Source organism: Bactrocera latifrons, unplaced genomic scaffold, assembly GCF_001853355.1.
Source record: "Bactrocera latifrons isolate USDA-ARS-PBARC rearing strain unplaced genomic scaffold, ASM185335v1 scaffold_20, whole genome shotgun sequence".
In the NCBI taxonomy this organism is placed as follows: domain Eukaryota; kingdom Metazoa; phylum Arthropoda; class Insecta; order Diptera; family Tephritidae; genus Bactrocera; species Bactrocera latifrons.
Genome location: NW_017535519.1, coordinates 1229733 through 1254848, shown reverse-complemented (window position 1 = coordinate 1254848; position 25116 = coordinate 1229733). Strand labels below are relative to the sequence as shown.

Genomic DNA, 25116 nt, shown 5'->3' with positions numbered 1-25116 from the left:
CTACTCGTCACCCTGATCACTTTGGTATATATAACCCTATATCTGACTCTTTTAGTTTTAGGACTTACAAACAACCGTTATGTGAACAAAACTATAACACTCTCTTTAGCAACTTTTTTGCGAGAGTATAAAAAAGTTTATTGTTTGGAATATGCATATTTGGAAAAAGGCTCATATATGAAGAAGCTTCTTTTTGTAGCTAAAACTTGCCTACAAATGAAACAATCTAATACATACGTACATACATACATACATTAGAGCTGACCGTTTTTTTTTTTTTTAATTTAAAAATTTGAGTAATCAGTTGTATCGGAGATATATTCTTAAAACATAAGGAACGAATTTTTATAATCCCAAAAATCTTCGACCTACAAACTCGGACTCGGTTTTCGATCTATATTCTCTTGAGGAAAGTTGTTCAAATTATCCGCAGAATGAAGAAGAATCCGCAGTTTCAGAAACACGTAATCTTTTCGTTTTTTTGGTGCCTTGCACATTCACCAGCTCTAATATGCATATACAAATAGTTGTCATATGCAAATGAGATCAGCTGACAAATATGTAAATCCCAACTACAAAATTGATCTTTTATGAGATTTTTTTATTGGATCATAACTGTGTTGTCCATATTTTCCAATGTTCATAAGTACCTAATTATTATTCTCTGAACAGGGTATATTAAATTTGCCACGAAGTTTGTAACACCCAGAATTAAGCGTCGGAGACCCTATAAAGTATATGCATATATTATATAAATGATCAATATGTTAAACTGAGTCGATTTAGCCTTGCCCGTCTGGCTGTCGGATTTGCCGATATCGGACCACTATAACATATAGCTGCCATACAAACTGAACGATCGGAATCAAGTTATTATATGGAAAACTTCCTCATTTGACGATATATGTTCATTTGGTATGAGTTATTGTTCATAGAAATATCGTAGAAATATGTAATATCGGAGGAAATTGTTCAGATCGGTTAACTATAGCATATAGCTGCCATACAAACTGAACGATCGGCTTGCATGGAAAACTCTCGCATTTGACATGGATTACTGCTTAAGTTAATAATAATTATCCAAAAAATTGTTCAGATCGGATTACCATAGCAAACATGTAGCTTCCATACAAACTGGGAATATTAGCTTCGGTGCAGCCGAAGTTAACGTTTTTCTTGTTGTTTTTGTTCCAATATATCTGTCATCAACAGGCATACATATGACTGATACTCTCTCGCAGTCAATCCCGCACGTTTGGCGGCAATCCTCCGAGCAGATGGACCATAATGAGACTTGTAAACAATTTTGCCGAGCATGGCACAGTCAACAGAAGACCTTACCATCGAAACCCTTCAATTCGAACGGAGGAAACAATCGCTGCTGTAGCTGCTGCTATACAAAACAATCCACGTGTTTCGACAAGAAGCTTATCTCCTCAAATGGGTGTAAGCAGACAATCATTACAGTCAATTATGCACAAAGATTTGGACTTATTCCCATATAAAATTCAAATGACCAACAAACTGAACGCTGCAGACTTGCCGATTCGCTTGGAATTTTGCCAGAAGATGCTTCAAATGGTGGAAGAGGATGGAAACATGTTGAACTATCTTTTCATGTCTGACGAGGCCCATTGCGATTTAAACGACGAAATTGTCGAATAAGGAGTGCTTCCAACCCACAAATACTCCATGAGACGGAATTGCATCCACTTCGTGTCACAGTGTGGTGTGCAGTTTCATCACGCTGCATTGTCGGGCCATAGTTGAGAGAGTTTTTCTATCCAGAATTACGCCGAATGAGAATTTCTTTCAACTCTGTGTGATTTCAGCAGGTTGGTGCAGCTCCTCACATAGCCCAACCTGTTATGACAGAATTACGACGAAAATTTCCCAATAAGCTGATATCCAGAAACTCCACATTCCGTTGGCCACCCAGTTTGCCTGACCTTACGGCACCTGACTTTTTCTTGTGGGGTTGTTGCAAACAGGAAGTCCTCAAAGCAAAACCCACAAATTTGAATGAACTAAGGCAATCCATTCGAGAAACAATTGCGGTTATTCCTGTCTCAACTCTCCAAGCAGTAATGAACAACTTTTTGGTAAGATGCCGCACATGCATCAACGAGCAGGGGGGGCGTTTAAATTCCATTATTTTTAAAACTAATTAAGCTATATTTAGTAAAATTGAATGAGCTTTAACATGAATAAAAGAAAAACGAATTCCATACACGAAAAAAAAAATTTTTGAATTTCTTAATGTAGCAAAATTCATCAGCCACCCTGTATTGTTATAAGCTATTCCCATTGTTAACGCTTGTTCTTAAAATGGCCAACGCCTCGTTATGGTAGCTGTAAGTATAATTTTGCCTGACATCAATATTGTCCGCAGTTGATGAGCTGATGGAAATTCCCGCTGACGGTGAGTGGAATCCACCCTGCGAAATTCCTGGAGAGGGCGTGAATTGTACATATCGTATCGCTCCAGTAGTTTGTATGATTGACTATGTCAAAGGCTTTGGCAAATCCAATGATGCGTGAATCGTCCTCTCACAGGGTGGTTTCTAATTTAGACCACGAACTATTTGGGCGTTTATGCCGTAAGTGCTGTGCACTTTTCGGAAGTCTGCCAGACTCAGGTGTTTAGTGAACGTCGTTAGTAACAAGACCTCAAATGTCTTCAGTAATGGCGAAAGGAGAGTTATCGGACTATAAGACTCTCCTTGTTATACCCCAGTGTGACACTTCAAAAAAAAAAAGAAAATTATTTTCTTTTTCGATATCTTATATTTCCATAAATATCCTGTGAAAGCGACCGATCGGAGCTGCAAACGTATATAAGTGAAACTTTAAACGACTTTTTCTCAAAACGATATTCCTCAAAATTGGCATTATAACTCAGCGAAAAATTGACCGATCGGTCAGATTAAAACTGAGTATTTTTGAATACATTTACTATACGAGCAAGGACGTGCGATCTTTTTGATTGGTTGAAAATTGTCAATTTGATATTAAAAAAACCACAATTTTTTACCTAAAAACACGAATTTTGTTTTCAAAATTACGCCATTTTGTTAATTTTTGATATTTTTCTATCGTAACTCATTGTGTAGGAAATATCTTTAAGTTTAATAAACTTTTCAAATTTTTTGTTTGAGCTACTCATTCGGCTGCAATTGGGGCACTTTTTTTTTTGGCACCTCCGAAGACAGCCCATAACTCCGTTATTTTTCAACATTTTTGTAAAAAAAAAAAAAAATCTTCAAATATAGCTGAAAATATACCTCATTACGTTTAAAGAAGTTCGAAATATTCAATTTTTCATGCGTCACACTGATATAGCCCCTTAAGATATTGATTCCGTCTGTGGCAATGGGTTTGGATAAGAATGGCATCACTTAACTTCATCATCGGTGAAAATAAGTGGCTCGTTGTCTCTTGACATCTTGCACAGCCATTCGTTAAATTGAAGGATGCAAATGTGAACCGTCGGCTAAAATACCTCACACACTTCTTTGGTTTCTTCTTGAAAAAGTAAAAAAAAAATATTCAATTAGAGAGAATAGAATAAACCGTTCCCTTTACTACTTCAACAAGCGTTTTTTCATAAAACATTAAAATATTTTTTTAGAAAGAAAAATCACTAACTAAAAAATTATTAACGTTTTTTAGATCGAAAAGATTTGAGTTACTTCGGGTTTTCAAATATGGAATGTCAATACACGAAACTCACGCTTTAAGTGAGTATAGGGAGTATATTTCATCACTCAACATATTTATTTGTATGCCAAACTTCATTTTGACATTATGAGCAAATAAGATGTATATTTAAGTATATTTTATACGATATTCTGTTTTCTGCGTTATAGTTCTGAAATTTGCATACTAATTCTAGCTGTGCTGAAGCAGAACGCAAAAACTATGTATTTGACTGCTTTATTTCGAAATTTCCTTGTCATTCAACGTTGCGTTAATCAATAATTCCATGCATGCATGTGGCACATTAGTGTCCGTACATAGTCGTTTACTCTAAGTCATTGTAAATGAAACGACAAATGTATAATTATTGTGCACACTGTGCTACCACCAACCAAGTGGGGGGAGGAAATTTTGTGTGGCATTAAACTTAATTGCATACAGGCATTTGTATTTATGTGGGTGCTGACGCACACATATGCGAAGACCCTGGTAAGTTTCATCCGCTAGTCAAATCACAAAATGACTATTGAGAATTCGCCATTGTTTTGACATTTGTATGCACATGTATGACAGATTATTGTAATTGCAAAATTCTGCAAGTTGGTCACGAACAACTATTTCGTTCGCCCAACAGTCGGACCGAATGGCCTATACGCCTAGCTTATGTAATTAAAACGAGCAAATGACATGCAGCAGAACAATTAAAAAATTCACCACAAGGTTTAGTTGAAGTTTAAACATCATTCATATTCGCTACATTTCGTATTGCGTTTCAGCAATCGGTTAATAAATTAGGGAAAATGTGAAATGTAGGAACCGCGAAAGTTTATCAGAATCTGATGCGTTGATTGAAGCCCGAAAAAGCGGAAGAAAACGAGGGTATACTTCTGGAAATATCGGTTCATATTATCAATATTTAGTAAAATAAACAGAAAGCTTTCCGCCTGATTATGCATAATTAGCAGAACTTAATTTACAGAAAAACCACGCTCCTGTTCCACATTTTATTTATTATCAGCTTCTAATTTTGCTAAGCCACAACAAAAGTCAAATATCAAGGCTATAAAAATACTTTTCATATTGTTTAGAAGTTGTGAATTTAGCTCATTTATTAATATAAAACTGATGTAGATGTAGGTATATGCACTTTAAACCAAATATATGTATCTAATTTGGAGCTTCGTTCTCATTTCCAATAGTTGTTTGTTCGCATTTTTGTTGTGTTATGTCACAGGTTCAACTTTAATTAAGCTGCTATAATTGATATTTGGGAGTGTTCTCTGAATTCGTGTGCCTTATGTTCTACTTTATACTATCTTCCTTATTTACCAGCTACGTACAGGGTGCCCACCTTTTACGTTCATTTATCTAGAGTGAAGATATTTTTCTTATACAAAGCGACTGAGTTGGGCAGAGTGGACATTTAACGTCGAGACGACTATAATCTTGAATTGCATCACTTAGAAGAGCATTGCAACAAATTAGTGAGCCTTTACTTGCTGATTTTTGCTATTAATTTTTTTGAACCACTGGGCTATTTTTTGCTTTGGGCAGATAATCGATCTGAAATTACTGAAAGTCTATTTGATGATCCAAAAACAAAAAGAAATAATGAGTGGAAATTAATAGCTATGGATATTGGCTCATTGTGGTTGCGTAAAATGGTATGGACGTTTCTGGACACTAGCCATTCCGCATTCGAATCAAACGCCTTTCTTTGCAACAAAAATGGTTTATCGCCTGATAGAGCTGGCACTTGCAGGTCATCCAAATCTCCAGATATCCATCTCATGATTTCTTTTTGTGAAATCATTTGAAAATCCATATACCAGCTTGAGTGCTTGATAAAATCCTGTCTCTTATACACATCTAGATGTGTATAAGAGACAGGATTTATACAAAAAGGTCAGAATTTCTTCCAAAGAAAGCTGGTTTTCCTTTCAATATTTACATACCGAGGTGAGAGCCATCTTCCACGCGCCAGTACTAGGCGTAGAGAAGACCTATGGAGTTCTACTAAACATCACTCAGAAAGCTAACATATACATGGCCAGCCAAAAAAGGATTCCAACCTAGTCAAAAAATGTAGGAAACGCTTAAGCTCACCGGCAGATCAACTCCAGTTGTGCATAATTTCGGTTCCCTTTCATAGGAACATGTTCGGCAACGAAGACACTGAGGCGTTAGCGCAGTTGAAAGTATACACGAGCAACGTCTTCAGACGTATCCCAGGCAGTGATAATGCCGTCCTGCTACGAGCGAGCTCAATACACTATTTCAAAAAATAGTTCAGAACAAATGGAAATCTATAACTAAATACAAGATATCAAAGCAGTTATGGCGAAAATAAGGCAATACAAAAATTAATGGCTTATCAAATTCGTGAAAAGTACGTATATACAGACTTACAGCTATCATAACAAGCACTGGCCATTTGGAGAGCTTTTTAGTTTAGGTACCAAGCTGTGAATGCATAACAGATATATAAAAATAAATAGTTTCATTGCCGGCACCAAATGGTTTGAACACAACGATTTAAAGATTTCAGCTCAGAGCTCAGGTAAGAAATAGCCTTTTTTCAAAATTTTTTTTTTTTTTAATATAAAAAATCAAATATTTTATACAATTTTTTATTGTTACAAACATAAACTAAATTTTTGGAAAAACATTTTAAACTCCTTACAGGATCATCTGAAGTGAAAAAACGGGTTTTAGTTAAAACTTTAGGTTAGAACCTGAACGAAGGAAAAAAACTGAAAATTGGAACCTTGGCAGGTATTTAAAAAAAATGAAAATTTCGCGACATCTTTTTTTTCAAATAGTTGTAATAGAAAAAAATGTTTCGTCCAAGTCTATAAGAATTGTATCTCGAAGACCTGTGTAAACTTTCATGAAGACCTTGAGTAGTTATCGAGAAATCTTGCCAACCGACTTCAAAACACACATTTTCGAGAAAAACGCTTTTAAAGACGGCGCACTTAGTCTATCTAGCCGCGAGCGCACAAGTTCTCAATCACTGTACCGCCGAAACTATTACACGGATCAACTTGAGTTTGGACAATATTCTAGAGTTGTGTTAGAAATTGAATAAGACAATAAAAAAATCGATTTTTTGAAACCCGTTAACCTATAGGAACACTCAAGGGGGGAGCCTGCTTTAAAGGCTTCAAAGAATCGATTTTTTTTTTTTTTAATTTTTTTGTGAAGGTAAGAAATAAGTGTTTAAAGCAAAATTTCTAGGTTTATAGTTATATATTTAAAGATCATTCACAATTTTTTTTGGATACGAAATCTTTGATATTCTGCCTTTGGTAAGCATTTGCCCGATGCATTTCGCATGCGCATTTGTCGGACGGCCGGCAGGATGCAGGTCGCAATTTCTATCGGAAACAAAAAATTCAAAGAGCTTCACATTTTTAAATAATTTATCTTCTAGTTAAACTAAAAAAATTCCAAAAAAAAAATAGGTACAAAATTTTAGAAATTTTTTAAAAATAGAAAATAAGTGGTTTTTGACCAAAAAATTTACTTTATGTTATTTAAAAATATGTTCAAACCTGACTTTTCTTAGTTTCTTTTTTTTTTTTGTAGTTTAAATAGGAGATAATTTAATGCGAAAGATAATAAACTTTGCCCAAAAAAAAACGTAAGAATGAAAAACCGAGAAATGGCGCGTCAAAGTTTTTGCTTTCTTCCCAATCGCTCATATATCTGCTAGACACTCGGTCACTCCTTACCTTCTAGGCTTCGAAAATATTTCAAATGCCCATCTAAAACTGTGGGGACATATTCTTAGAGATTTAAGCAAAAAAAAAATTTAAGTTTTTGAAGCTTCCAAATCAGGCTCCCCCTTAAGGGACTAACCATAGTGTACCAAAATGGCGCATATAACGCTAATTAAGCACGAACATACGAATGGCACATGCTGGATTTCAGTTTCATTCCCAGTTCACGTTTTTGTAATTCTTGAGCACTCTCAGGCGCTGTCTCGATTATAAACTCACGTAACAGATGGGCCACCCTGTATGCATACCTACTTGTATGTACATATATTTGCGAAGCCATTTGCGTAATTTGTCGACAGTTGACTATTCGTTGCGTCGTAATTATCTTTTATGATAATGTTAATGGTAAATTGCGAACGGCCAAATGGTTTTTAGGTTGGTCGCAAGATCGATGAGATCCTGCATGTGGCAGATAAATGTGCTCAAGTGCTCAACGGCAGATATGTACATATATTGCGTTAAAAGGAATAAGTAAAAAATTAAAGAATGTGTATGCACAAATAATTGCGAATATACATTAATATCTGGATAAATATAAGAATTCACTCAACATGGCTAATGATTCCTCAAAGAAAAATCACCAGGCTCAAGGCCAACACATTAAGAAGTCCGAACAGTACGAACTTTTGCACCAATTATGCATAGACAGGTTTAACACTCCTTAATGTAAGAACTTTTTCATATAAAAATCAAACAAGATTTAGAATGAAAGCTGACATTTACGAACACTCAGGCACACAAATAAATAAGACCGCATGAAATTCATTTTTAATCAAGCGGTGCATACAAATTAAGGGAATAAGCGGATGCTTTTTAAGCTGCTAAAACACGTCTCGCACTAGCGTCCGCAACAACAAGCAGTAACTGGCAGCTGCCGCAGCGTTAGCGGTGATCTGAGTGCTGACCATGACATTGACACTCGTGAAATCAAAAGTAGCAAAACAAAGCTAACGTTCGTTGTTGGTATTGTTATTATTTTGTGTTTTTGCTTTTGCTGAGAGCATGTAAACGAGAGAAAACGAGTGTAACATAAATGTGTTAAAGCAGCAAACAGGCGTAAAGGTACGTACTTTCTTCTTACTGCACAGTGGTTAAGAGTGGCATAATATTTGGACAAAAAATTTGTTAAACAACAGTTCGTAACTTGCAGAAAAGTTATGCATTATAACATGAATTACACATAATGAAAAAATAATAATAAAAGGCAGACATAAAGAAAGATGTTATAAAAACAAACAAAACAAAATATTATAAAAAATATACTTAAAAGATGATTTTAAAAATGGAAAATTCGAAAAATTGTGGCTGCGTGGGTTTTTTACTCTGAGTTTATATATTCTATATATTTTAAATAATCAAACGCCTTTCTTTGCAACAAAAATGGTTTATCGCCTGATAGAGCTGGCACTTGCAGGTCATCCAAATCTCCAGATMTCCATCTCATGATTTCTTTTTGTGAAATCATTTGAAAATCCATATATCAGCTTGAGTGCTTGACAAAATCAAGGCGAAACTGTGCCGAAATCATTGCTACTACCTGAGTTGTTTAATAAAGTAGAACAGTAAAAATTGTAAAATTTTCATGAGGGCAAAAAAGGCAGCAACTTGATTGCTGTTATATACAAAAAAGTCAAAATTTATTCCAAAGAAAGCTGGTTTTCCTTTCAATATTTACACACCGAGGTGAGAGCCATCTTCCACGCGCCAGTACTAGGCATAGAGAAGACCTATGGAGTTCTACTAAACATCACTCAGAAAGCTAACATATACATGGCCAGCCAAAAAAGGATTCCAACCTAGTCAAAAAATGTAGGAAASGCTTAAGCTCACCGGCAGATCAACTCCAGTTGTCCATAATTTCGGTTCCCTTTCATAGGAACATTTTCGGCAACGAAGACACTGAGGCGTTAGCGCAGTTGAAAGTATACACGAGCAACGTCTTCAGACGTATCCCAGGCAGTGATAATGCCGTCCTGCTACGAGCGAGCTCAATACACAATTTCAAAAAATTGTTCAGAACAAATGGAAATCTATAACCAAATAGAATATATCAAAGCAGTTATGGCGAAAATAAGGCAATACAAAAATTAATGGCTTATCAAATTCGTGAAAATTCGAAAACTTGTGGCTGCGTGGGTTTTTTACTCTGAGTTTATAATTCTATATATTTTTTATAATATTTTTGGTTTGTTTGTTTTTGTGAAAAATACACACTTGCTATATATATTAATATAATATTGTAATAATATTTAATAAATTGCTATTTCTCTTACACCCGGCCTCACGACTTTTTGTTACAGCTCTTCATCGAAGCATGTTTTTATGATTTGGTAGCAGGTAGAAAAAAGTCAGCGACTGACCAAATATTCACCATGCGCCAAGTCTTGGAAAAGACCCGTGAAAGAAGAATGGACACACACCACCATTTCGTTGATTTTAAAACTGCTTTTGACAGCACGAAGAGGAGCCTTCTCTTTGCCACTATGTCTTAATTTGGTATCACCGGAAAACTAATACAACTGTATAAACTGACATTGAGCCAGGTTCAGGAAGCACCTCTCTGAGCCATTCGATTCAAACAAGGCAATTTCTTATCGTGCGAAGGTATAATTGGTTAAAGAGTGTACAACTGCTGGCTTTGGCCATAATAACCGCTCCTTTAGTTTTGCTTTCTTCAGGTTGGGCAGAGAAGTAAAACAAATGGGTTTGGTAGTGAACGAGAGCAAGACGAAATATCACATGTTATTAAACAGACTCGCGACTTGGCTCCCACGTTCATGTTGACAGTCATAAGTGTGAAGACGTAGATAATTTCGTCAATCCTTAAACCAGTATTAACATTAACAAAAACGTCATAAAGTGCTCTCTCGAGAAACAAAGACCAAATTCTCATTCACTCATGATTTCCGTTTTGACAACATCTGATGAGTCGGCGTTACGAGTTTTCGACAGAAAGATTCTGCGAAAGTTGTATGCTCCTTTGCGCATTAGCAACGGCGCATACCGCAGGGTTAGAACGATGAGATGTACGATATCTACATACGGCGAAGTTGACATAGTTAAGCGAATTAAGAGATAGCGGATACAATGGTTAGGTCATGTCGTTAGAATAGATGAAAACACTGCAGCTCTCTCGAGAGTATTCGATGCAGTTCCTGCTGGGGGAAGCAGAGGGAAGTTAGAAAGGCCAGGTGACGGACCTGGCTATCCTTGGAATCTCCAATTGGCGCCAAGCAGCGATAGCGGTGTTTACTCCAATAAAAAAGAAGTAGTCAGAAGTAGGTGATATTTCCATTACTGGGTCGGAAGTGTCGTTTTAGTCAGTTCTCATATTGTAGTACTGTAACTCTGAATATACACACTTTATTTATTAACTGCAACTAGCCACTGGCAAGCTCAAGACCATCAAATCACTTGGCCTTGACGGGATGTCAGCAGAAATTCTGAAATGAATCGCTGCAGAGCGACCGGAAGTACTATTGAGTATTTACAATGACTGCTTCGATGCCGGAATATTCCCTGAATCATGGAAAACGCAACGGCTGGTACTTAAACCCAGACTCGAAGCGACTAGCCCCTAAACAACACGTCTTTAGATCTGACTTCAGTGTAGAAGCCGCGCAGCGTAGATAACATAAATGTAAAAGAATAGTGTGTATGAAAAGTGTGTGTTTAGTGTGATGGATATGATCGACGCTCTAGAAAAAAATCTTAAAATCTCCGACTGCCTCAAAGCTGTGATGCGGAGCTACCTCAGTAACAGAAAACTGCTATACTAAAAAAGAGAGCGATCACGACAGATAGCTGTCATGTCAAGAGCAACACAAGGGTCCATTCTAGGGCCAGATTTTTAGAACGTCAGCTAAGATGCTACAATAAAATTCGAAATGCCAGACGAATTGTAATTAAATGACTACGCGGACACCAAGCGCGAAGAAACCTTAACTAGCTAAAGATATGGAAATAAGCATGGCTCGACTCACACTTCCTCCAGCAGATACCCCTCGTAATATGTAGGACACATAAAGCAGTAGACTACCTAGCCGGAATACTGGACTCCAGACTAAACTTCTAGATACAAATTCGGTACGCCGCAGGAAGGGCAGCGAAAACCAAATCCCAACTTAACAGATTAATAGCCAACATAAAGGGCTCCAACCATGGAGAGAAGAAGCTGTTAATGTCGGCGACAATTTACGTCCTATTAAACGGAGCTGAGATTTGGGCAGATGTGCTAAAAAAAATGGAAAAAAGGCGTAAGTTAGTGACCAGAGTGCACCGCACCGCAACCCTCAGAGTGCCATCAGCAATATTACTTATACAGTAATACCCAAATTGACATTCTGGCATTCGAAAGGAAAAAACTGTGGGAGTAAAGAAAACATCCGAAAATAAAAAGAGCGTAATAGAACAAATAAAGAAAGATACGATAACAAAATGGCAACGAAGATGGTAGAATGAAGATTGCAGCAGAGGATGGCCAGCGTAATAAAAGACCTAAAAAACAAGCCGTAAATTCGGAGAAGGGACTTTGCTATTATCCGGTCACGGATACTTTTACAAGTACCTCCACAGAATGAGAAAAGCCGAAGAGCCGCTATATCTATGTGCGATGGCAACGAGAACGCACCGCCCTAGAAGATCTATAACTGCAAACGCGGACAATTTAACCAGCGTCATGCTCTTGAAGCAAACTGGGAGATTATCCGGAAATTGGCAGAAATTTTACTACGCAGCAAGAAAGCGGGACTCGGACGCAGGTGCGCAGATGTAAATCTCTCAATGAGCAAAACGGAAAAGCAATAAGTCTATTACTAAGCTGTATTAGAAAAAAATATCCAAATATTTTGAATACTTCTATAAATATTTAATTTATTTAAATTTTTTACACACATACTTAAATTTTTGTTTATTTCTCTAAACCAAAATTGTGGAATTAATTGGTTAATAAAAAATGAGCAAAAATATTTTCGGAATTAAATTAAAATACTACAAAAAAGGTCTACATATTTTTTTTTTTTTTTTTTTGCAATTTGCATTAACAAAATATTTATTTCTTATGTGTGAATTTATCAATCTCATAACACTGTGGCAGCTAATCCTTTACTAAATGTAGATTCTAAAAGCTATATGTTTCACAATTAAACATTCGCTGGAAGTTAAGAGAATAAATATTACGTTCAATGAACCGTAACAAGATAGAGTAAGTAAACGAGCTAGTAAACGAGCTCTCCCTGATGAGCATGACAATACATACCCGCATATTTACATAGGTAAATGCCTACAACAAGATTGTACAGCTGTATTTTGAAGCGCTTTCGATTCTTCTCAGATACTCTAATCAACTTAATAACATTAGAATCTTTATATGGAATCACCGGCCGGTTAGATGGCACAGAACTTCGCGGAACAGTGTCGGATCCACACACGGCTTACAGAACATTTCAAGACGCGTATGCGCTGCATATACGAATGATCAAAATCGGTGCTGTGTGACCCATATAAATTACGCTTAATGAATTAAATCAATTTCACAACCATTAGAAAAATAAAAGCAGGCTACAATGTGGACGCGACTAGTTTTAATTGTTCTTTTACTCACAACTGTCAGTCGCGTCTCGCATGCGCAACGTGGTAATATCATAACAACTTTATTCGAATTTTTGCGACGTGGTCAAAATGATCTGAATATTGAACATGTGGATGATAATGTACAACTCTTGAATGAGTATGATTTTATCGTCGTCGGTGCGGGCACAGCGGGTTGTACGTTAGCGGCGCGTTTGGCCGAAAATCCCGCTTGGAAGGTGCTGCTAATCGAAGCTGGGGGCCCCGAAAATATGGCTATGGATATACCAATTCTGGCGCATTTCCTACAGCTCACAGAAATAAATTGGAATTATCGCACGCAGCCGTCGGATAAGTATTGCCTGGCCATGAACAATCGCCGTTGTAATTGGCCGCGCGGCAAAGTTATGGGCGGCTCGTCGGTGCTCAACTATATGATGTACACACGTGGCAATCGCCGCGACTACGATCGCTGGGCAGCGCTGGGCAATGAGGGTTGGAGCTACCGCGAAGTATTGCCATATTTTCGAAAATTCGAAGGCTCCGAAGTACCCAACGCTGAACGTGACTATGTGGGGCGTGAAGGGCCTGTGAAAATCGGCTACCCGGGCTGGCGTTCGCAGATCTCAGCGGCTTTTGTGCAAGCCGCACAGGAAGACGGCTTGAAGTACCGTGACTACAATGGGCGCATACAAACCGGCGTGTCCTATTTACAGGCCACTATACATAATGGTATACGCTGGAGTTCTAATCGCGCCTACCTTTATCCGCATAAAGGTAAACGTTCCAATTTGCATGTGAAAAAGAATACGTTAGTCACTAAAGTGTTGATAGAACCGCGTACAAAGACCGCGTACGGTGTGATACTAAGCACTGGCGGTCAATCCTATCAGGTGCGCGCAAGACGCGAGGTAATACTAAGTGCAGGCGCTATCAACACACCACAGCTGCTAATGCTCTCCGGTATTGGACCGGCGCAGCATTTGCGCGACGTAGGCATCAAGCCAATTGCAGATTTGGCCGTCGGCTACAATCTACAGGATCATATTGCGCCAGCAGTCTCGTTCACCGCCAACGTTAGCTCTATCAGAACTACAGATTACTTCGAAACTAGCAATATAATGAAATACATAGATGGCAAAGGAGTATTCGGCTTACCCGGCGCTGTAGAAGCGATCGCGTTCTGGGATTTGACGCAGCCGCAGCTAGAAGATGGTTGGCCTGATTTGGAAATGTTTCAATTAGCCGGCTCGTTCGATGAGAATCCGGCGACGCTACGCGCTTTTGGCTTACAACCGGACATCTATAACACCATGTTCGGTAATGTAAAGAGCGACGGTTTCATGATATTTCCCATGATACTGCGTCCCAAAAGCCGTGGACGAGTCTTGCTTAAGAGCAATGATCCCTTCAAATACCCGCTTTTGTATGCAAACTACTTTGCGCATCCCGACGATTTGGATATAGCAGTGCGCGGTGTGTTAAAGACAATTAGTTTGATAGAAAAACCGGCATTTAAGGCGATTAATGCGCGCGTGTTAGAGCGCGTTATGCCCGGTTGTGCTAAAGTGCCATATAAGTCGCGCGCCTACTGGGAGTGCTACGTGCGACATTTCACTTTCACCATCTACCACTACTCCGGCACCGCGAAAATGGGACCGGTCACAGATCCAACGGCTGTGGTTGATCCCAGATTGCGCGTCTATGGCGTCAACCAATTGCGTGTGGTAGATGCCAGCATAATGCCGGAAATTATAGCGGGACATCCTAATGGACCTGTGTTCATGATAGCAGAGAAAGCAGCCGACATGATTAAGCAGGATTACAACTATATTTGAGGCGTTGTAAGTGCTACTAAAAGCAAAAAACTTTTGTCATAGTTAACGAGTTATTAGCAAATTTTTCTCAGGTATTTAAGAGGTGCTATTGTTAGGGAAATTATTTTACTTTAAGTTATAAGATCTGTTAACGCAACGTTAATTGTTTAAGCCAGCGCGCAATTGTGAATAATTCAGCACTTCAGCATTGTCACTCACGTATTATTTCTGTTGTCGAGGTCAAAAAAGCGCAACGCAAGTTCAGTAACCAATTAAAATAGTCGACTGCTGCGCAACGCCACAGCGCAGTGTGTGGCGCGTTGCGCTTAACGTGTCCAACGTCAGGTAGCAGCGGCACAACGGCATGAAAGCGAAAACGCAAAAGAACAAAATTTGCCATGCTTTACACGCAACAGCGCTTAGAAAATCATCGACTGTTTACACTACACTTTCCATAGACCAGAAGAAGCACACACAGCAGCACACATACACAAAGCGCGCGCATGTCTGCACAATGCCAGTGGTTACGGCGCGCCGAGCGTAGGGAACGACAAGCGCATGAGTTTGCAAGTTCAACAACGTAGTCGCTGCTGGCGCAGCTTAATTCACTACAAAAACCTTTGCGTCATTACCAACGACGAAGCCAGCGCTAACGTGTTAGCCGTCGACGCTCAGGTTGAAGCTGTTGGACAACCTGTTCGATGTTGGCGCTTATTTGCATTGAACTATTTCGTTTTGCTTTTTGTGCTTATCAAGCATATTGATGAAGAAGCTGACTGCCGAAGAGTAGGCACTATCGTCGTCTATTCACTACGATTATTAAAACCACATACAACAGCCGAGCGGCAAGCATTCCAAGTTACGTTTCCTCGGCGTTAAGACGCGTGCTACCGAGAACACGCTAAACTGCAGACGGGGCAGACAACGGGCGCGCGGTTCTAACAACACCAAACATAAGCAAGTGGCTAGAACGCGGTGGCAGCGTTAAGAAACTGTTGAAAAGGCATACGAAATCAGTTATATTCGCCTAGAAAAATACATATAAACCAGTGCAAAGTGCAAATAAAGACATTGAAAGTAAGAAAAAAATATTGGAATTGAATTTTATGAAGTACGAACTGTAGAACTTTGAAACTTTTATATGCGCGCAGACGTAAAAGTGTAGCGAAATTTCGGAGCGCAATACAAAAATATGTGCTATTTTCAAATTCGTCTATAAAATCTGAATAATTTAAAATTGTGTGCGCGAAAATGATTTTCTTACTGCAACCACGTTTGCTACTACCTGTGCTAGTATGCCTGCTGTGCGCCTTTACTTGGGCGCAGGAGCGCAATGTAATACTAGAGACCTTTGACTTTCTGCGTCGCGGCCAGATAGACGCAAATTTAGAAAATTACGACAATAACCTGCAAATGGAGAAGGAATATGATTTTATTGTTGTCGGCGCGGGTACAGCGGGTTGTGCAATTGCGGCGCGCTTGTCAGAGAATCCAAAATGGAAGGTGCTGCTGCTCGAAGCTGGCGGCCCCGAGAGTCTTATAATGGATGTGCCCATAGTAGCACATTTTTTGCAACTGGGCGAAATGAATTGGAAGTATCGCACACAACCTTCGGATCGCGCTTGCTTAGCCATGAATAACAATCGTTGCAATTGGCCGCGCGGCAAGGTTATGGGCGGCTCGTCTGTGCTTAACTATATGATGTATACGCGCGGTAATCGACGCGACTACGATCGCTGGGCAGAGTTGGGTAATGTTGGCTGGAGTTGGCGTGATGTGTTGCCATATTTCAAGAAATATGAAGGCTCGAATGTGCCAGATGCTGATGAGGATTTAGTGGGACGCAATGGTCCAGTTAAAGTGTCATATGTGAATTGGCGTTCAAAGATTGCCGATGCCTTTTTGGAGGCGGTGCAGCAAGATGGTTTGCAACATCGCGATTACAATGGGCACATTCAAAATGGTGTCAACTACTTGCATACGACCACACGCAACTCCACGCGTTGGAGTTCAAATCGTGCTTATTTGTATCCGCTCAAGGGTAAACGCCGTAATTTGCACGTAAAGAAATTTGCTTTAGTCACAAAAGTGCTCATCGATCCAACTACAAAAACCGCTTACGGCATAATGGTGCGCACCGACGGACGCGAGCACAAAATACTCGCGCGCCGTGAGGTGATCGTTAGCGCTGGCGCCATAAACACACCGCAACTGCTCATGCTCTCCGGTGTTGGACCTGCGCAGCATTTGCGTGAAGTAGGCATTAAGCCGATTGTGGACTTGGCCGTAGGCTTTAATCTGCAAGATCACACAGCGCCTGCGGTAACGTTCACCACCAATGCAACATCGTTACATTTTGAAGATTTCGCCGATCCGACACTGGTGAATCGCTTTAATCGTCAAGAGGGTCCTTACGGTTCACCTGGCGGCTGTGAGGCTATGGCTTTCTGGGACTTGGACCACCCACAACTGAAGGATGGTTGGCCAGATATTGAATTGTTCTTAGTAGGCGGCTCAATGTCCTCCAATCCGGCGATATCGCGTGCCTTTGGTCTCAAAAAAATCATCTACGATTCCATGTTTGCGGAAATCGAAGACAAAGAACTCAATGCATTCATGATATTCCCCATGATATTGCGTCCCAAGAGCCGGGGACGCATCATGCTCAAAAGCACTGATCCGCAGAAATATCCACTTATCTACTCAAATTACTACGCGCATCCCTATGATGTCGATATCTCTGTGCGTGGCGTGCAGAAGGCGATCAGTCTGATCAATTATCCGGGCTTTAAGAAGATCAACGCCAAAGTATGGAATCGCAGAATACCCACATGTAAGGGTATCGAATTCGGTACACGCGACTACTGGGAATGTCACGTGCGCCACTTCACTTTCACCATCTACCACTACTCAGGCACAGCAAAAATGGGCCCGACAACCGATCCGGCGGCTGTGGTGGATCCCCGTCTGCGTGTCTATGGCATTAAGAATCTGCGTGTGGCCGATGCGAGCATCATGCCCGAGATCATGTCCGGACATCCGAACGGGCCGGTCTTCATGATAGCCGAGAAGGCGGCGGATATGATCAAAGAGGATCACGGCTTCAAACAATGACGCGGCGCCATTGTTGAACTATTTTTAAGTAGAACATAAACTGTATTTATATGCCAAGCTTTCCAAAGGGGACAACAGTAGCTTGTAAGACAGGGTGGTACTAAGTCTAAACCAGCATTAAGTATAAATAACTTTAATTAAGTTTTTAGTCTTAAGTATGCAAAAATGTGTTTTAGGTTAATTCCAAATTTAAACATTTACATTACTATAGAGCATCAATGAAGCATTCTAAGTCTAAATATTTACAGTTACTTTTAGTGAAATAGGAAAATCAGTGCACTGAAAATTTATACTTAAGTTTTAATGTGTAAATAAATATGTTTTTAAGCATGTGTCAATTGTGTTTGTAACATTGTCATTGACTGCTGTCTGTCCGTTGCCTTCGGCGTGTGCTATTATTATTAACGACGCTGCTATTCGTCGGCTTTGTGAGTCAGTTTTCGAAGCGAATTCGATTTAAAAATCAGATTTCGGTCATTCACTTGTTTTCGCGTCTGCAAATTGGTTTTCATTCAACTTCGGCGTTTCGCCGACTGACCACGACGTTTTGTCACTATTCGCTTTGCGGCTTCTCGCCAAAATTTATTTGAAGATTATGAAATTGTGTAGTCAATTTATGCGTAATTTTTGCTGAACGGGTTTTTTCGAGGGTGTTCGCATAAACTGTCAAACTTAAAAAAAGGCATAGGTTGAGTGAGCATGCGTAAAAACGTATTGAGTCACGTAGATGGCAATAAAAACGGCTTCAAGTGTATCAAAATTAGTTGCAGTACAAAGGAAAGTACTACAAAAAACATAAATAAATAATTGAGAAATGAAATATTTGTGGAATTTTATTTAAAAAAAAAAAAGAAATACGCAAATTTTTGGCAATAAATACAGGGTGATTTTAGTGCTTGGAATTTATTTAGCTACAAATTATCACAAGTCGGTCGAGGAGTCACGAACATTTTTGTTTTTTTTAATTATATTTGGGTTTTTAAGAAATTCAAGAGTTTAATTGAGTAGTTTACAGGGTTTGTCCGTAAAGTAATAGGATTGATTTTCTTACGTCGCGACTGTACTTCGGAGAGAGCGCGCACCGACTGGAAGCGGTAGAGAGCATTCCTAGATAACGAACGAGCGCTTGGTCAGTTGTCTCCGAACATGTAAGTGGTGCAAACCGATTAAATTCTGTGTGAAATTCGGTAAATCAGCGACAGAAACGTTTGATATGATCAAGCAGGCTTAGCCAGATGTTGCTTTATCAAGACGTGGTACCAGCGCATGCTGGGAGACCTGTGACTTCGACAAACACCGACAATGTGACTTGTGTGCGCAAAGTTTTGCACTCAGACGTCGACTAAGTATTCGTTTAATTTCCCAGATACTAAATTTATCATACTCTGTGGTTCATGACATTGTGGCGGAGCACTTGAACATGCGCAAGGTGTGCGCGAAATGGTCCCAAAAGTCTCACTGACGACCAGAAATTGCGCTGAGTGGGAGTAGGCCAAGAAAATTTGAACATGTGTGAAAGTGACCCCCAATGTTTGAATAACGTAATCACATGACCAAACATCGATCTTCGGGTATGATCCCGAGACAGAGAGGCAATCTTAGTTTTCTTTTGAGATGACAGAGGGAACCCAAGCAGCATGCATCCCGGCTCTTCCGGAGAATGCCTTCCGTGACACCTTCAACGCTTGAAAATCGCGCTGGTAGCGCTGCATCGACAGAAGTAGCCAATTTTGAATGTGTTTTAAATACGGTTCAATAAATTTTTTAAGTCGACTCATTCCTTTTACTTTCCGAACAAATTCTGTACTTATCAAGAAAATTTTAAGCTCTAAATTGAATTGTAAGCGCATAAAGCCCAAAAACGTGGTGTTTAATGCAAATTTGAAAAATATTTGTTTAAGAGTAGAGTTTATGCTTAACTTGAACATGAAAAATTAAACTCAAAATGTTAAGTAACCTGTGATTATGAATCACATAAAATATTTTTTGCATCACTTGCCCTGTGAAAATGCTTTTCGCTTCCCTCTCGCTGTAAGCGGTTTCTGAATTGCAAAGAACTTCTAAACTTTTCAAAAAAATTTAACCCTTGTTCCGATATTACAGGGTCGATTTACAGAATAATTGAAGCATCATAAATGGAAAGCCTGCAAAAGCTAGACATATTGGTGATTATACATTACTAATTCCTAAGTACGCAGTGTTTATGGTCACCCTGCCACCGATAACTCAATACTTACTTGTTTTGAATATTCCGTTGTGAGCAAGAAAATAATCCACTATTCTTCTTCTTAATTGCTGTAGACACCGCTTACGCGATTATAGCCGAGTTAACAACAGTGGGCCGGTTGTTTCTTCTTTTCGCTTACTCGCAACGACGACTCATCAGTTGTTGTCATCGTCCAAGCCTCTGCAAGATTTAGCAGGACGGTAATTATGAGTGACTTATAGAGTTTGGTTTTAGTTTGTCGAGAGAGGACTTTGCTTCTCAATTGCCTACTCAGTCCGAAGTAGCAACTGTTGGCAAGAGTTATCCTACATTGGATTTCCAAGCTGACATTGTTGGTGGTGTTTACGCTAGATCCAAGATAGACGAAATTATCTACGACTTCAAAGTTATGACTGTCAACAGTGATGTGAGTGCAAAGTCGCGAGTGCGACGACTGTYTGTTTGATGGCAAGAGATATTTCGTCTTGCCCTCCTTCACTGCCAGACCCATTTGTTTTGCTTCCTTGTCCAATCTGGAGAAAGCAGAACTAACGGCGCGGGTGTTGAGGCCGATGATATCAATATCATCGGCATACGCCAGCAACTGTACTAATCGACTCACTCACATAAAAAATGTGAATGCATTTTGGGTAGACTTTTTTACCCAAACATATCACTTTCTTGATATATAAATCAATTATAGTAAAATATTGTATATATTTCAATTATCTTGCACTTCACGCGATTACTTGGTTGAATGCGCATCAGTAAGAGGTGGCTGAAGCTAATGCTGATTAGTTAATTGAGTAGTTTAAAAAGTGGTTAAAAAGAGTTGTGGAGTGAAAAAATACAAATAAATATCGTATAAAATATTTATAGATATCAAAATCATGTAAATTTTAATTAGATTACTTCATACTAACTCAATTATTTGACGTAATTAGGATGTTATTTGAGTTATCATATTTTCTAAATGGTAACTGATAAATAAAAAATGGTGTTGCCATATCAGATGCATACAAATATTACATAATTAATGTTGTTGATCTTCATTACAAAAATATATCCTTATTATTTGAGTCGAGTTGTGAAATGAGCTCACTGAGTCAATTGGGTCTAATTGTGTCAATTAAGTATGCCGCCGTTACTAAAGGGCTTGTATTGAAAACTTTGTTTTTTTACAAGATATCGTCACGATATTTGGCACCGCATATTTTCCAAGACCAGACCATAAACCCGCAAGAATTGTTAAAATCGGACCACAATAACATATGGCTCTCATACAAACTGACCAAACAAAATCGAGATAAAGCTCGGTGCAGCCGAAGTTTACGCTTTTCTTGTTTTAGCTGTTATTGTTATCATTTTATTTTTCATTTTTTATACCGGCAAATGACTTGCACTTTGATATCATTGTTCAAACACGTTTCTATACTACGCTGGTTGTCAAACTGTTGAAAATCAATTAACATATAAATATTAATTGATGATTTCAAAGATGATTAAATTGTCAGTTGACAATTGCTGTTGAGCGCACGTATTAGCGAAACGAGGAAATTTATTGTAAATATATTTAAATAAACTATCTTGAAAATGTTATACGTATATAGAATATTAATGAGACAGCGTGCGAGCGTAGTGCAGCACAAACAAAAAAGCAGAAAAAGTTGAGTTGAAGAGATAGTTTCGCCGGCACTTCGACACGATCTGTTGCACAAACAATACGCGTGCACTACTGCAAGCAGACGATGCATAATTTAAGTGCTTAAGTTGTGCAGGTCAGCCGTGTGTAGGTGTGCGGTAAACAATTTTTTCCTTTACCATATGACATTGACTTTGAAATAATATTATTCGAGCGTTCGTGTTATTGCCATTTAATTGCTTCATTTCATTTTACTTTTCGGTTTTTCGCCGCTTCGCCCTTTTTTGGTCATTATTATTTACATTGTTTTGTTCATTTTTTACTTTTCTTTTCATTTTCACGGCATATTCTGTTGTTGTGTTCTGCTGTTGGCAAAATTATCACAAACTGTTTTTTTTTTGTTCTTGTCATTGTTGTTGTTTGTCGTATGTAATTATGATTTCAAGCCAATCGGACAAGTTTTTTCAAACAATTTGCGCATGCGGAAATGAATATCTGATTCGTATTGAAGAACTGTAAAGTTAATTTGGCAGCTACACTGTGAACAATTTATAAGGAAGTGTAAAAAAGCTCAGGCATTGCGCAAAGATATACAAAAATGATTATTAATGATTTTTGGTTTTGTGACTTTTTTGTTGATTTAAGAAGCTGTAGTTCAAATAGTTTTGGTATTTGTTCGTTATTAGGCAAGCAACGAGTTCGAAACACAAAGTCTATTCAAGTTCCATAAATCGCAACAAATATAGCTTCAAAAAGCAGCGTAATTAATATATAATACCATAATTAAGATTGCCTTACAAGCATAAATTAAATTAATCAAGAGAAACTCATCACTTATGCGAAGCAGCTTACAGAAGCAAGGCCCAATATCTGTCAATATTAAATAGCAACAACTATGAGACTGCTTTGACTAACAAGTGGCCCTTATGTTTAGCAATAACCAGTTGGTGTCAGCCGCGGTTGTCTGGCAAATTTATTGATTCACTTGTTCTACAAAGAATGCTTGTCGGAATTATTTATTACAATCGGAAGTAACGCATGCAACGAAGATTACCGAATTTAAATTTTCCTTCACTGACTTGGAAGCTTTACTAAAATAGTTTCTTTGTTTTCGATTGCTATAAGATTTGTTTACTTCATTAATAAATATTGAGCGCTATAAAAACTGTGCTTTTGCGGGCGTGACGTAAACACTGAATACAATCAAAGATATTACATTCAGAATTCTAATTTCAAAATCTATTGAAAGTATTAAATAAAGAAGGTCTCATACATGTACTACATATAGATTTTTTAATTTTAGAATGTTTAAATTTGAGTTTTTCAAAACTCTACAAAGATTTATGTACCTATGTTAAATTTTATAATTTTTTAATTTGAGTAAACAGGTGGGAACCCTGCCACGTTATTTTTTATTCGTGTGTTTCATGCCCATCTTAGAATTTTACATTTATTTTATACATTTCAATGAAGTAAGTGAATAGAATTTTAACAGGTGGCAATACTTTTCAAAAATATTTCGTAATGTAAACTTTATTAAGTCTCCTTGAAGTAATAAATCGTATTCTTAGCAGCTACATTACAAAAAATTTTTTCCACTATTCTTGAACAACTTCATTATCTTATAGTTTCGTTAAAATGCCTTAGCAAAAATGTTTTCAAATGTAAGTCCTCATACATTTTTTTCAGGTTATTAAAAATTTTATTAGCGTCAAACATTTTTAATAAATTTTTGTTTTTTTTAATGTTTTTTTAATATAAAACTATAAAAAATGTATCCACCATATTGTTTTACGCCGTTCGTATATTTCTTAGAGCAACTCAAGATACATTATTCCAACAGATTTAGACAAATATCAATCTCAAAAAATATAAAATCATTTCAACTCTGCATCAAGACTTTATACCATGTTCAGACCAACACTTAGTCACACGATTTCGGCTATTGAGTGGTTTATCCCACTAATCTTATAAATTTATCAAGATTTCGCCATACAAAAATGACAGTTCAAAATCACTTCATCGAAATGATTTGACACTGATCCACGCTAAATCGCTTTGTGCGACTCTTGATTTTGCGCCAACTACTTGGCAGCATTGAAAATCTATTACAATATCACAGCTGATTAAGACACTACAAAGGGAAAAAATGTAAACAAACAATTTTTTTTAAAGCAATGAATCTATACTGTGATACGGTATCAAGTATCTAAATTTGAGATTTTAAGTTAGAGACAATTTTTGAGACTTGAGACGATTTTGGTATTCTGTAAGTGACAGTCACAAAATCTATTACATTTTATTATTCATAGATGTTTTTATACTTGAATGAAATAAATGTGTCGATTACAAATATTTATAAAAAACAAACGACAATCGATTAATATCTATAATAATCTCTATTCAGTATATTCAAAATGACAGACAAGAGTTCTTTTTGGTTTTGTGACCCGCTAACTACCAGGTCTCAAATTTGAGGCAATATTTTGAGACTAGAGCTAGAGACAGTTTAGTGAATAGTAACTAGTCACAAATTGAGAATTTACCTGAAAATGTCTCAAATAGACACTAGAGACTGGTTACAGAATCCCGCTATTAGACTGCACTTTGATGACACTTTATGTACATGGAACGTGACGGAATTTTGTACGTTACAACATTATGTTGCCGCCAACACATTTTGTTACCGAAAAGAATATTAAGTCAAAAAGTATAAAATCATTCCAACTCTGCATCAAGACTTTAGGTAAGTAGAATTTTTTTTCAGTTCAGTCTTTGTTCGTTCCTTTAGTCGAAATTTAGTAAAAAATACTGTATAAAACACAAGGAAGTCAGTGTAAGTAGCTAAACTCGTCTCCATAATAAATATGACAATGTTGCTTCCTTCATTTATACAATTGTTAGGATCTCTTGAAAAACTGAAACCGTTATATAACGGGGTTGTGCATACAAATACAGCTATAAAGTTATTATAAGTGCTTTAAATGTTATACCCAAAAGTGTTATATATGTATGCCTTTGAAAATGACAGTTCAACTGTTATACGCAATTCCATATTATTTTAAGCCTAAAACTATGCAACGGTTTGTTAAATATATTATAACTGCACGTTTTATATGTACATTGCCACTCACACTATAAATAAACCCTGAGCAGGGCATATTAAGTTTGCTCCAAAGTTTGCAACACCCAGAAGGAAACGTCGGAGACTACAAAATATTTATGTACAGTCGCGCAAAAATAGGAGCGACCACATAAGTAAAAAGGAATATTTTAATTTTTATT

The 25116-nt window shown here is 37.9% G+C and overlaps 3 protein-coding genes across 4 annotated transcripts in view; 2 read left to right on the top strand and 1 right to left on the bottom strand.

The window, feature by feature from the left end:
• Positions 1 to 25116, bottom strand: part of LOC108968019 (flotillin-2) — a 402447-nt gene that overhangs the window by 340938 nt on the left and 36393 nt on the right. The gene's annotated exons all lie outside the window — the stretch shown is intronic.
• Positions 12897 to 14908, top strand: LOC108968017 (glucose dehydrogenase [FAD, quinone]-like). The gene has a single exon (XM_018931736.1). The coding sequence runs from the start codon at positions 13049 to 13051 to the stop codon at positions 14888 to 14890; it is 1842 nt and encodes a 613-aa protein (XP_018787281.1). The 5' UTR covers positions 12897 to 13048; the 3' UTR covers positions 14891 to 14908.
• LOC108968015 (glucose dehydrogenase [FAD, quinone]) lies at positions 14952 to 18321 on the top strand. Its single transcript, XM_018931734.1, has one exon. The coding sequence runs from the start codon at positions 16121 to 16123 to the stop codon at positions 17981 to 17983; it is 1863 nt and encodes a 620-aa protein (XP_018787279.1). The 5' UTR covers positions 14952 to 16120; the 3' UTR covers positions 17984 to 18321.

Bases quoted from the DNA above. Each gene is read 5' to 3' on its own strand.
- LOC108968017 (XM_018931736.1), top strand. From the start codon at position 13,049: ATGTGGACGCGACTAGTTTTAATTGTTCTTTTACTCACAACTGTCAGT.
- LOC108968015 (XM_018931734.1), top strand. From the start codon at position 16,121: ATGATTTTCTTACTGCAACCACGTTTGCTACTACCTGTGCTAGTATGC.